Source organism: Pollicipes pollicipes, unplaced genomic scaffold (assembly GCF_011947565.3).
Source record: "Pollicipes pollicipes isolate AB1234 unplaced genomic scaffold, Ppol_2.1 Scaffold_4295;HRSCAF=5057_pilon_pilon_pilon, whole genome shotgun sequence".
In the NCBI taxonomy this organism is placed as follows: Eukaryota; Metazoa; Arthropoda; class Thecostraca; order Pollicipedomorpha; family Pollicipedidae; genus Pollicipes; species Pollicipes pollicipes.
The window spans coordinates 36,354,401-36,366,352 of record NW_023596461.1 but is presented as its reverse complement, the minus strand read 5'-3'; the positions used below and the strand labels follow the sequence as shown (position 1 = coordinate 36,366,352).

The 11,952-nt window shown below is 49.7% G+C and overlaps 1 protein-coding gene across 1 annotated transcript; it reads right to left on the bottom strand.

Annotated features, from left to right (window-relative positions):
- Positions 1-1,864: 1,864 nt before the first annotated feature.
- Positions 1,865-8,670, bottom strand: LOC119097487 (uncharacterized; the record flags this gene model as incomplete). Its single annotated transcript, XM_037220516.1, has 6 exons — positions 7,942-8,670; positions 5,285-5,532; positions 4,198-4,449; positions 3,118-3,317; positions 2,422-2,550; positions 1,865-1,922 (listed from the first exon to the last, which is right to left on the bottom strand). Coding segments are annotated over exons 2-6 (873 nt in total), but the record flags the coding sequence as incomplete, so codon positions are not given.
- Positions 8,671-11,952: the final 3,282 nt, after the last annotated feature.

Here is an 11,952-nt window from a genome sequence, read left to right as displayed (position 1 = left end):
TTGCTAAATTTAAGTATATTTGTTGTAAGGATAACAGCCATGTTTCCACACAATCGGTCGGCAGTGCCCAGCCCAGCGCGTGCATAATGGAGGCCCACAAGGGATTATGATGGGCTAAACCACAACTCATCGTGGAGAAAGAGCTCCGTGACGAAAAAAAAAAACGTAACCCAGCAAGGCATTGGACATTGGTGCGAAAAGACATGGGCAATGCACACGCCTCACTTAAAAGCGTTTGCCCAGACTGATGACACATCAGCGACGGTGGGCTTAGTCACAACCTGTTGAGACAAGGGCGAGCGTGATGCCGTCACATGTGCGTAATATCCACTGCAGAACTGCTCACAGAGAGGCGCTACGCGCCGACCGCGAGGATCCAATCGGTCGCTGATCTGATATTGCCGCTAACGAATGGGGACGGCGCAAGTCCGCCACGGGTAACGCCGAAGATGGCGCGGACAGGACCTACAGGCGTCCAGGTCCCCAGCACAGCGCAGCGCCAGCCGTGACAATGACGCCTCGTAACCAAGTGTCAATGGGGCAAGTTGAGCACGACAGTACAGTGTCAGCGCGTCAACAATTGTGTGCAGCTTCGATCAGCATGCTGTATGCGTCTCAACCCCGCATATTGCACAACATCTAACCATGCCAAGTAAAGAGGCACCTCTTTCGTATTCCACACCATGACCTAGCGCTTACTTTCACCATACCTGCACCGTCAAATGGGAGTTTCATCTGAAAGGAATAGCATTGCACACATCCTGGCATACGTGAATTGGCTTCGGAGTGCAAAATGTGACCACAAATTAGCTATCTATATAAACATACTGGTGCTCATCACCAAAACCAGACATCACTGTGCCCAGCCCTGTCCACTAATACCCGTCTCCGCCTGCCTTCGACCCACGCCATATCTACAGAAGCACGTTCACAGGGCTTGACGCACCTATAAACACCACACATGTCCATCCCTGCCTGGGACAGGCTCCGCTCGGGGCAGGTCTGATACAACTGCTCCTTCTGCGGCCAGCCGCCACCGAGCGCCGCCACGGGCGCAGAGCCTGGCCGGGCCCTGGGCCGTGCTCACACCACCTGGATCTCGCCGCTGCAATGCTGGCAGCAGGTCATCGTCAGGTGCTCCATGCGCGCCTGCGGGTGGAAGCGCTCCAGCATGCCCCGGTCCCTGCATGCGTCTCGGTGCGTCGAGAACTGGTAGCAGACGGACGAGGAGAGCAGCTGGAGGAGCGCAATCGGGGCGTCAAACGCCAGCAACGGCGAACGGCCGGGACATGGCACCGCTCCAGCGAGCAGCAATACCGACACTCAGGCACCAGTAGTGGTGACAGTCACATATGCATAGGCAGCACATTTGAGCACACGAACACCGCTAAAGAAAATAATATCGGCAGTTGTCAACCCGACGCGCGCGTGGTGCATAGTACAACACGTGAAATGCAATTTTCAGCGTTACATACAAATTAGAGCAACCATACTGCTCAGCACGGATATCTGCAAAACTTGCTTATGCAGGCGTAAAACGCCTCATTTTCTGAGCTAGAATAAACTTGTCTTATATTCATTACATTCATACATATCAAATTTCCCCTCTGTGATGGCCGTTACAGGTGACGCCTTCTCTGCATCAGCAGTCAGTCAGCTTCCGGGTCAGCCGGAGCCGGCCGGTGGCCCATTGTCATACCTTCTCGGCGGCCGCCTCCGCCGGACTGAGCCGCGCCTCCCCGGCGGAAGCGGCGACGGCGGGCGGCGCGTCTGGCGGCGGTCGGCCCAGCAGCCGCTCGTGCAGCACGCCGGCCAGGCTGCTGACGCGCTCGGCCGGCTGGAGGGCGTCGTCGCGCGGCGGGCCGGCGCCGGCCGCCTGGGCCGCCAGCGGGTCGAACGCGTCTCGCAACGTCGCCAGGCACCTGTCGGCCATCGGGGCTCATGTGGGAGCGCGGCGCGCCGACGCCGTCGACGTCTCGGAGGGCGCCGGCGAACTCGAGGACGATACACAGACCGATGACGAAGCCAGGGATCTCTGGGCAGCGGCCATGACGCAACAGCATCTCGCTCGACTGGCGTCTAACGGGCGGCGGAGCCTACAACAGCAGCATCCTGCTGGACTAGCGTCTAACGGGCGGCGGCGCTCACAACAGACCTTGTCCGGTTGTGGCGGGGCCATGCGAATGGAGTGTGAGGTGCAGTATCTAGCACGTATTGGGGTAGACAAGTGTGACAATGATTTCACTACCAAAAGCTCCCATCGCCTGTTTTCAACCAAACGCCCTCACCAGATCCGATGTCAGCGCCGAGTGACTGTACTGTCGCCTACCCTCGCCCACACCGAGATAGATGGCTTCATTCCCACTACGTTCGCTGTTGCCGTGCGGTCCCTCCCTCTTGACTCGTGGCCGCGACACAGACCTGGCGGCCGTCTCCAGCAGGTAAGTTGTCTGGCGGCGCTCGGCGAGCATCGCGCGCAGCGACGCCTCGGCCTCCCGGCACCGGCGACCCAGCACTGCCTTCCAGCCGGCCAGCTCGTCCACCATCAGGCTGCAAGGTGGGGCAGGCGGAGACGTCAGCGCCCAGCGGCTGACGTCCGTCAGTGACGGCTACAGTCACTGACACCATGCCGGGCCACTGCGACGCCTCCAGCCATTGGGCGGGAGAACTGGTCAGCTGTCACAGACGCATGGCAGAACCCTTTGGCTGTCTGCAGGGCTGCTAGGAAGGGGTCGGGCAAGCCGTCACGGCCCGGCAGGAACGCCGACGCAACATTATGCGGCCGGGCCGGGCGTGGCAAAACACCACACATCGCAGGCAATGGCCGTCAGACAACAGCATCACTGGATGAGTCCTGGCCCAATGGCAGGCGGCAGGAGCGGAAAAGGCAGGTCCCCTGTCACCGGTGCACACCGCAGCACTCCGCTCGAGGACCCACTGGCCCACTTGCCAGTTGGGGGTCACGCAAGGTGCCGCTCTGCGACACCGCATCCGTGGGCGGGAAAGCCCGAAAATCGTCCACCGGCAGCGCGGTTTCTACTCTGGGAATAGCCGCGACCGAGGACTTCCAGCGCCCCGACTCAGCGAAACGCCGCTGTCGGCCGCCGCCATGCCCACCTGCAGGCCATGAACTTGGAGCGCCAGACGTCGCACTGGATGGAAAGTTGGTCGCGCCCCTCGCCCTGCTCGGCCGCCTCCGCCGAGAAGGTGCGCACCAGCTGCGCCAGGTGCGCCTTGTCCTCGGTCAGCAGGTGGAGGCGCGACTCGATGTCCTCACCGATCGAGGCCACCAGCAGCTTCTTCAGCTCCGACGTCACCTGGCGACATTCACGCGTTCATGCGCTCACCAGGAAAGTGGTGATGGTGTAGCGTGTCCCATAAAGGTATTCGCGTTCAAAACGAAGATCCCCTAGAAATCAACCACGCGACTTCATTATTTGGTATCAATATTAAATCCTACTTCACAGCGAGATAAACAAATGTGTTCAACCTTACCCTGAACTCATCTTTTCAAGGTTTACCCAGACCAGCGTGCACACCGGCATCCCCCCCCCCCCCCCCCTCCTAGATTTGTATCTGTGAGGGCATCACAATAGTGCCGTGTACACAAAAAGCCCCCAGACACTAGGTCAAATCGAGCGAGCGATGAGTACCACCACACACGGTATATCGCCGGCCAACTGCACACTCGTATAGTGCCATTAGGCCAAGAGGGGGGGGGGGGCACTAAGTGTGTTGAAAGGATGATTCGGCACTCGGGGATGGATCACGTGCGTGAAACATGGTCCACACATGGCATACTTCCTCCCCGAACGCCGAACTTGAGTAAAGACTCACTGATTGTTGTGAATAAATTCCTACGTATCACGCTGTACACTGATGGGCATATTTTTACATGCAGCCTCGAAAGGAAGGACTTGGGAAAAAACCAAGGCGAGACGTTTTGGGGGCCACCCGGTACGTGATGGAGGGGACTATCCAGCCTTTTTCGATGCAAAGTCACAGATGAATTCCGCGTAACATGAGGCGTGCACGCCAGTGCAGTCCAAAACGTCACCACTTAGCTATGCAGAAACAAAGGACAACCCGGCCACCCCACACTGCGCTGGTCACGGGCTGACGCAATCACAATTATTGAGCGCTCGAGACAGCCGCATTTGCCCGGCCGTTCAGCGACGGCCGGTCCCGTCAACCCACCTCCATAGAGACGTTCAGCTGCTGCTGCAGCTGCTCCTTCTCGCGTTGGAGCAGCTTCAGCTGGGCGTCCGTCTGCCGCTGCTCCGCCGCTACCGGCGGTCGGGCCGGGCTGAGGCCGGCGCTGGCGGCGGGCGCGGCCAGCTCCTCCGGCGGTGCCAGCGGCGACACACAGCCAGCGTACGGCTCGTACGGCACGAATCGGGCTTCACGCGCTGCAGCGCCGGCTGGCGGCGTCAGGCGGCGGGTGCGCGGCTGCAACACGGCGCACTAACAGCGGCGGCAGGCTTCATCACAGCTGGTGTGAGGGCAGACAGAAGTACATCGCACCCAACCACGATACAGAACATGATGCCTTACTTGAACTGTGCTTTATATATATATATATATATATATATATATGCATATATGTATATATATGTATATGTATGTGTATGTATATCCATATATCTTTACACATATATACATATATTATATATGTATATATTTACATATATTTATACATATGCATATACATATACACATATATATAATATATATATATATATATATATATATATATATATATATATATATATATATATGCATATATATATATGTATATGTATGTGTATGTATATCCATATATCTTTACACATATATACATATATTATATATGTATATATTTACATATATTTATACACATGCATATACATATACATATATATATATATATATATATATATATATATATATATATATATATATATATATATATATATATATATATATATATATATATATATATATATATATATATATATATATTTGTCTTGATTTATTAGGACCCGCGGGCGCCGTAGCCCAAATGGCGGAGTGCACGATCACGGCGGGGGCGCTAGGATCTCAGGACTGCGACAGGCACTCGAAGGGCACCAGTTCCGATTCACGAATCACCGACAGGCGACTTTAGTTAATAGTGATGGCTTAATATGCTAAGAGAAAAACCTTCTGTCCATTTGGATAGATGGGATGGACACTGCTGCAAAACATGGACTACAAGCAGCCCGGAGAAGTGGACGCCAAATGAATGAAGCTCACGTCACCATACCTGCTCATCCAGTGACGGAGCCAATCGAAAGATTGGCTTGTCAGCACCAGAGGTCAGTTCAAGGTCGCCAAGGATTTCAGACAGCGAGGCGCCCTGGGAGCGTTGGTCCGTGATTATTTTCAACATCTGCTGCTCGGCCGGAACCAACAGTGAACAGCTGGGGTCCTGAACTGACGTGGCGCCCACCTCCATGCCGTTCCCACTGGCATGAACCGAGCTCATCAGAGGCTGCATGGCAACTTGCAGTGCTGGAAATGGAATAAAACCAAGAATGGGTGAGATAGGCAGAACAGTACGCAAAAATGAGGCGCATTTCTTTTACTTAGCAGCACTTGCATTTGTACTTGTATTTGACGTCAGCCGACACCCCACATACAAACGTGGTTTTTACGTGTCATCAGTCTGAAAGATAAAATAATGTCAAAAAACAACGAAAAGTGATAAGAGCTTAAAAACACCCACACACATGCGCATATGAACAATGGGAGACCATCCCATCGCACAGAAAGGACCTGGCAGCATGCTTAAGAATCATTGAATTCAGTAGTCGAACACCTATAGGCAACTCATTAATGAGACGCCGCTGGGTACGCAAAGGACCGCTGTTCTGCCGCCGTGCCCACCGCCGGGAACGCAGAGTTTGGTCCATGCGGGTAGATCGGTCTCTGGTCCGCGCATCAGTGTATGTTTGAAACAAGCAGGCGAGACCCTCAGGTTCACCTCGCTCATGGGCTTTGTGCGCAGAAATAACAGTTTGTATGCCACACATTTGGCAAGGCGTAACAGAGTGCAGGTAACACCGCGCACGAGACATGGTCACACTTTCATACTTTTGTTGGCCAAGAACTACACTAGTAGTGAAGTCAGCTACTTTAACCAGTCCTGGTCTCACTAAGAGCTGACTCCTGGCCATGAACCAAAATGCAGTATCTCACGTGGGAGACGACCACACCCTGCACTATGGTCAGCAGCACTCACTGCCAGAAGGAAGGCCTCAGGTGTGGGGACTGATCAGGATGCCCACACAGTTTTATAGTACATCACCCAGTGTGCGTCCCGGCCCAGGTAGCAGGTTAAATAGCACACCCAAGTTTTATTAAGGTTAGGCTCTCCCAAACAGTCTGCCCACCAACCAGCACCCTGACAGGGAAGAGTCTGTGGATGTTCCTGTCAAGTGCCAAGGAGTTAAATTTTGGATGTGTCCAGCTTGAGACCCTGGAGATGGAACCAGGATGCTAGGGAGGACAGGGTGGTCCCATGTTTTGGATGAGGGAAGGTTGCATTTAACATCTGATACCAGGATCTGGGTGTTGTCAGCATACTGGGTGACATGAGTGTCCAGCATGACTGGTCATAGACCAGCATGACTGGTCTGTGCAAATAATACAGTAAAGGTTGCTTAACCTGACTGGTCTGTGAAAATAATATAGTGAAGATTGTTCAACCAAACACTGATTCCTTGTGTGGTATGCTGCAAGCAGTTTCATTATATGCAGGCTTTTCATTGTGTCTTATTGTCCATGGTTAGAGGCATGACAGTTGAAACTAGTGTCCTTATATGTTGCAGTCCTGCAAAGGCATTGGAAAGCTCCTTTGTTTCATGGTCAATAAAATATCCAGATGGAAATGTATGCTATGAAATCTGCCATATCTCAAGAATTTTATATATTTGCTGATAACTGGCTGGCATGGATGTTGCTTTCTTATACCATCTGAAATCCTGAACCCAGCATTCCTGATAACATTGGCCAATGCAAATTGCCTACCAGATAATGACTAAACCCTTCATCCATAATTGTACAACTTACAACATCCCCAATATATTGAGAAGTCTAAGAGTAGTGCCCAGACATGTCACCAGGTTCATTTCAGTTGCTTGGAAAGACAAACTAGCAGCTTAATTAGTGTCAAAACTGTTGCAACTGCAGCTGAACAGTACCAATGAGTTAATGACCAGATACACACAATGAAGTCAGTAAGTCTTTTCCCCAGCTCCAGAGATATGCACTATGCCAGCATAAAAACCTGGGCATCACATGTTAATAGTTTATTTTGCCATTCATAGGAGACAGAAATGAAGATTATGTACTCTGAATGTAATTTGTTATCTTATAGCTTGCTTCAAACCCCTTGGTAGATAGACCATTGTTGACACAACAAACTATGCCCAATCACTTAAATATAACTACTGCTGATATATTTCATAACTATGGGAAAAATGAACTTCAGGGTGTGCCATTGAAGTTCAAGTGATACATCCACATGGCATACTTCACAGAAATATATTCAGCCAGGATACAGGGAACTGCCCAAACTTTCTGTCATTGTCAAGACTACCCTTAGCTGTTCCAATCTTGAATGAAGAGGTATGTCACAAAGATGGAAAACTGAGATACAGACAGCATGGCAAATACACACAAGTATTACAGGGACAGTGACCATAGGGCCCCCCATCCAGTTAACATAGGAAGCTAACAGTTGACACTGAGTCATATCGTCTCATTCTGGAGAGCGGCATAAAAAATAAATGTAATCCATTTTTCTCATTCCTTTACTGTGTGTGTGGTGTGTGTGTTGTGTGTGTGTGTGTGTGTGTGTGATTGGGACTTTACGACGCACTCGCTGCTGAGGCTATATGGCGTCGCCTGCCTCTCACCCTTGGCAGGAAGGGCGGGCACCGCGGGGAATTCCTTTACTGGTGAACCACCACACCTCCGTTACTGACACAGGCACTCCACGTTCGTCACTCCACCTACCTACCTATCAGCTAATGCACAGTGGCGGTTCCGTTCGATCATCAGGCGCAATACAACACCGGGTACTCCAAAGTTTTGACTAGTAGGTATCGACACATACTACAAGTATACCAGAATCAGAATTAACACCAGATTTAGGATGTTGTACCAAAAGTTAGCAGTGCTGTGCTAGCGGCATCTTTGGTTTGTTTGTGGCGATTAAGTGTAATCACATTTCTCAGTCGCAAAATCCGCAAAACACTTGAATTGTGGCGCAGTATTGGGGATGGCGGTCGGAGGATCAGGTTGTGTTCAAGTAATTTCAGATGCCTCTGGGCTAGTCATATGTATGTTGTTCGTTGCCAACTCGCACCGTGTCTCAGTTTACACAGTAGTGGCCTATTTAAATATTTTGGAGCAAAGCTGATAATGTAATGATTCATTACAGCACAACTTGCCAGTTATGAATGTTGTGGCCTAGGCTACCAGCTGTTGAGTGCTTGTGGAATACTGCATGCGAGGTGATTGGCCAAGGTGTGCTCAGGTATATTTGTGCTGGAGCTGAGGGTCTTGTTTTTTTTTTAATACATGAATGTTGAGACTTTTGTCTGATTGGCATTTCGTTATTCCACATAAGCATGGTGTAGGTGTACTTTCCTACCTAACATTAGAAAAAATCATTGCACACCATTCGTCGTGTTTAAGGCGGCACGTATAGTAAATAATCTCAAAACAGGTAGAATCATGCTCCTACCTTCGAATTTCAGTTACTTCGATGGCGGGCTCCCGAGCGCCGCGCGCACCGCACCGCCTGGACTCCCCAGCGCCGTTTCTGCATTGCCGTTGTGTAAATACAATATTTCTGCTTACCAAGAACTCTACAAAATGTACGGGACCAAGGTAAACCATTCGTCGTGTTTAAGGTGAACATATCGTAAATAATTTCAAAACAGATAGAATCATGCTCCTGCCCTCGAATTTTAATAAATACGACAGCGAGCTCCCGAGCGCCGCACGCACCGCACCGCACCGCCTCGGCTCCCAAGCGCCGTTTCTGCGTTGTTGCAAAAGCACAATATTTCTGCTTATCAAGAACCATAAAACATGTACGGGACCAAGGTAACAATAATAAAGCAGCCAAAATCGTTTCTTATTGAGTTTAGGTACATTTATGAAACACACAGGCCAGAATAGCCCAGAACATATCCTAAACTAGCCTAGCCTAACCTAACCTAACCTAACCTAACCTAACCTAACCGAGAATAGACCAGAACCTAAGCTAAGCTAAGCTAAGCTAACCTGACCTGACCTGACCTAACCTAACCTAACCTAACCTAACCTAACCTAACCTAACCTAACCTAACCTAACCTAACCTAACCTAACCTAACCTAACCTGGCCCGCTACATTTTTATAGTTCTTGATGCTGCTTGATGCGCAGTAATGTGACCCGCGCAGTAATGGCGCCGGTGTCGCGGGTGCTGTGTGTGTGCGGCGCTCGGGAGCTCGCCATCGTAATTATGAAAAATTGAAGGTAAGATCATGAATCTACCTGTTTTGTGATTATTTACGATATGTCCTGCCTTAAACACGACGAATGGTTTGCCTTGGTCCCGTACATTTTGTAGAGTTCTTGGTAAGCAGAAATATTGTATTTACGCAATGGCAACGCAGAAGCGGCGCTGGGGAGTCCAGGCGGTGCGGTGCGCGCGGCGCTCGGGAGCCCGCCATCGAAGTTATTGAAATTCGAAGGTAGGAGCATGATTCTACCTGTTTTGAGATTATTTGCGATATGTCCTGCCTTAAACACGACGAATGGTGTACAATGATTTTTTCTAACGTTAGGTAGGAAAGTACAACCTGACCGGAGTTGTCTGCCTGCACTGTTCAGAAAAGGACAGCATGTTGTATTTATGTAAAGATGTGCATAACTGGGGCATAGTTTTGGGGTCTATCGATTTTATTTCATCTATTTAATCTAAGGTCCATTGATAGTTTGTATATGTAAGGCTGCATATGTTTCAGATACTGATGAACCTTCTAAATCTGTCTAAGCTGCCCATTTCACTTCAGCTGCTTTGTGTACCTTTCCTACTCTGAGATCAATGGATGAAAGTTAAAGTTATAAATTACAAGGCTTGATGAGGAATAACACAATTATGTCATATTGAAGTTCCAAATATTTATTTTGCAGGTTTTGTGATGTGAGAGCAAGATTTTTCAGGTTAATTTATTGAGTGGAGCCAATTATAAAATGTTTGCGTTCACCTCATGCCAAAAACCCTTTGTGCAAATGGTTTTAGGGAGCATGGTTACTTCGGCCATAGGTCTGTCATGGTGTTTAAGCTCTTCAAGATCAACCAAAGAAGTTTTATGAACTTTGTCATATTAGGGCCTTTGTGCAGTACAGCTGGCCATTATGGCACTTATCATTATAATGCTTGCCATCCCACTTTTAAGCACAACTGCTTCCCAATCAGCGGTGCTTGCAATGTTACCAAGCTACCATCGCTGCGCTGGTCCTGAGGCGGCATTGCCGGCCCTTCACAGCAGTGGCCGCCAGCATCACAACTTGAGAACCTAACACAGTGCCTGGTCCTACCTCTGGGCGTGTTGGACGGCCAGCTTTGGACTGCTACCGTCGCGTTCCATACATCAGGCACAATAATGTTGTGCGCCCCTGCCATTGGCTGTTGCACGTAGCCCGACGGCTGCATAACACCTGCCAGGTATATTTGATAGACACAAAAAGATCTTATGTGTTTTCCTTGTAATAGCTCGCAGCACATTTCACAGCACAGCAGATGCATCTTCAGGCTATGCATAGTATGCATATATATGGATACCATATATATATATATATATATATATATATATATATATATATATATATATATATATATATATATATATATATATATATATATATATATATATATATATGTGTGTGTGTGTGTGTGTGTGTGTGTGTGTTGTGTGTGTGGGTGTGGGTGTGGGTGTGGGTGTGGGTGTGGGTGGGTGTGGGTGTGGGTGTGGGTGGGTGTGGTGTGGGTGTGGGGTGTGGGTGTGGGTTGTGGGTGTGGGTGTGGGTGTGGGTGTGGGTGTGGGTGTGGGTGTGGGTGTGGGTGTGGTGTGGTGTGGGTGTGGGTGTGGGTGTGGGGTGTGGGTGTGGGTGTGGGTGTGGGTGTGGGTGTTTGTGTGTGTATCTTCGTATATAATCACAATATTGTTGCACTCAATAGTTCCATCGCCAGTCAGTGGCCGTTTTCACTCCGTGTTTCATCTCGACTCTGCTGAAAAGAGTTGGCGGCAGCGGGATTCGATCTCACGCCTAGACATCGTGGTGCGTGCATGGGTCTGCGCTTTGCCTGATAGCTCGAAAATGAGTGCCACGGCGCACACTTTTGAGATGGAAATCGAAAGAGAATTGTTCAAGCTTCATTTCTATGCACTTTTCATGCATATATATGCTCAAGATTTAGAAAGCCGTGGGCCTGAAGAATGTCATTTTAACATGGGAACCCTATGGCTAGTCGTGAAATGTGCGCCGTTGCTCCCATATTTATACTAGACTTTGGACCCCCCCCCCCCCCCCCCCCCGTTTGATCATATGATTCGCCAACGCATCCTCGTGAGTATTCAGTACCAATACTTCCGAAGAAGGGAAAGGTTTTTAGTACCGGTTAGTACTAAGCATACCGAAGTTTATTAACGTCCGTCAATCCCGTCAATCTAGCACCAGATTGATATCCAATTGCCCGTTGCATATTCCGGGGCGTCACGATCGCCTCAAAATTTGGTGTGCATGACCTCGTCACGCTGATTCCGAAATCACTGTATTTGGGGTGGGATTTTGCGTAACTTCCGAGTTACAAGGCGTGCAATGTGCCAATTTCATATCGCAACCTTATTGACAGTGAAACCTGCCGGATGT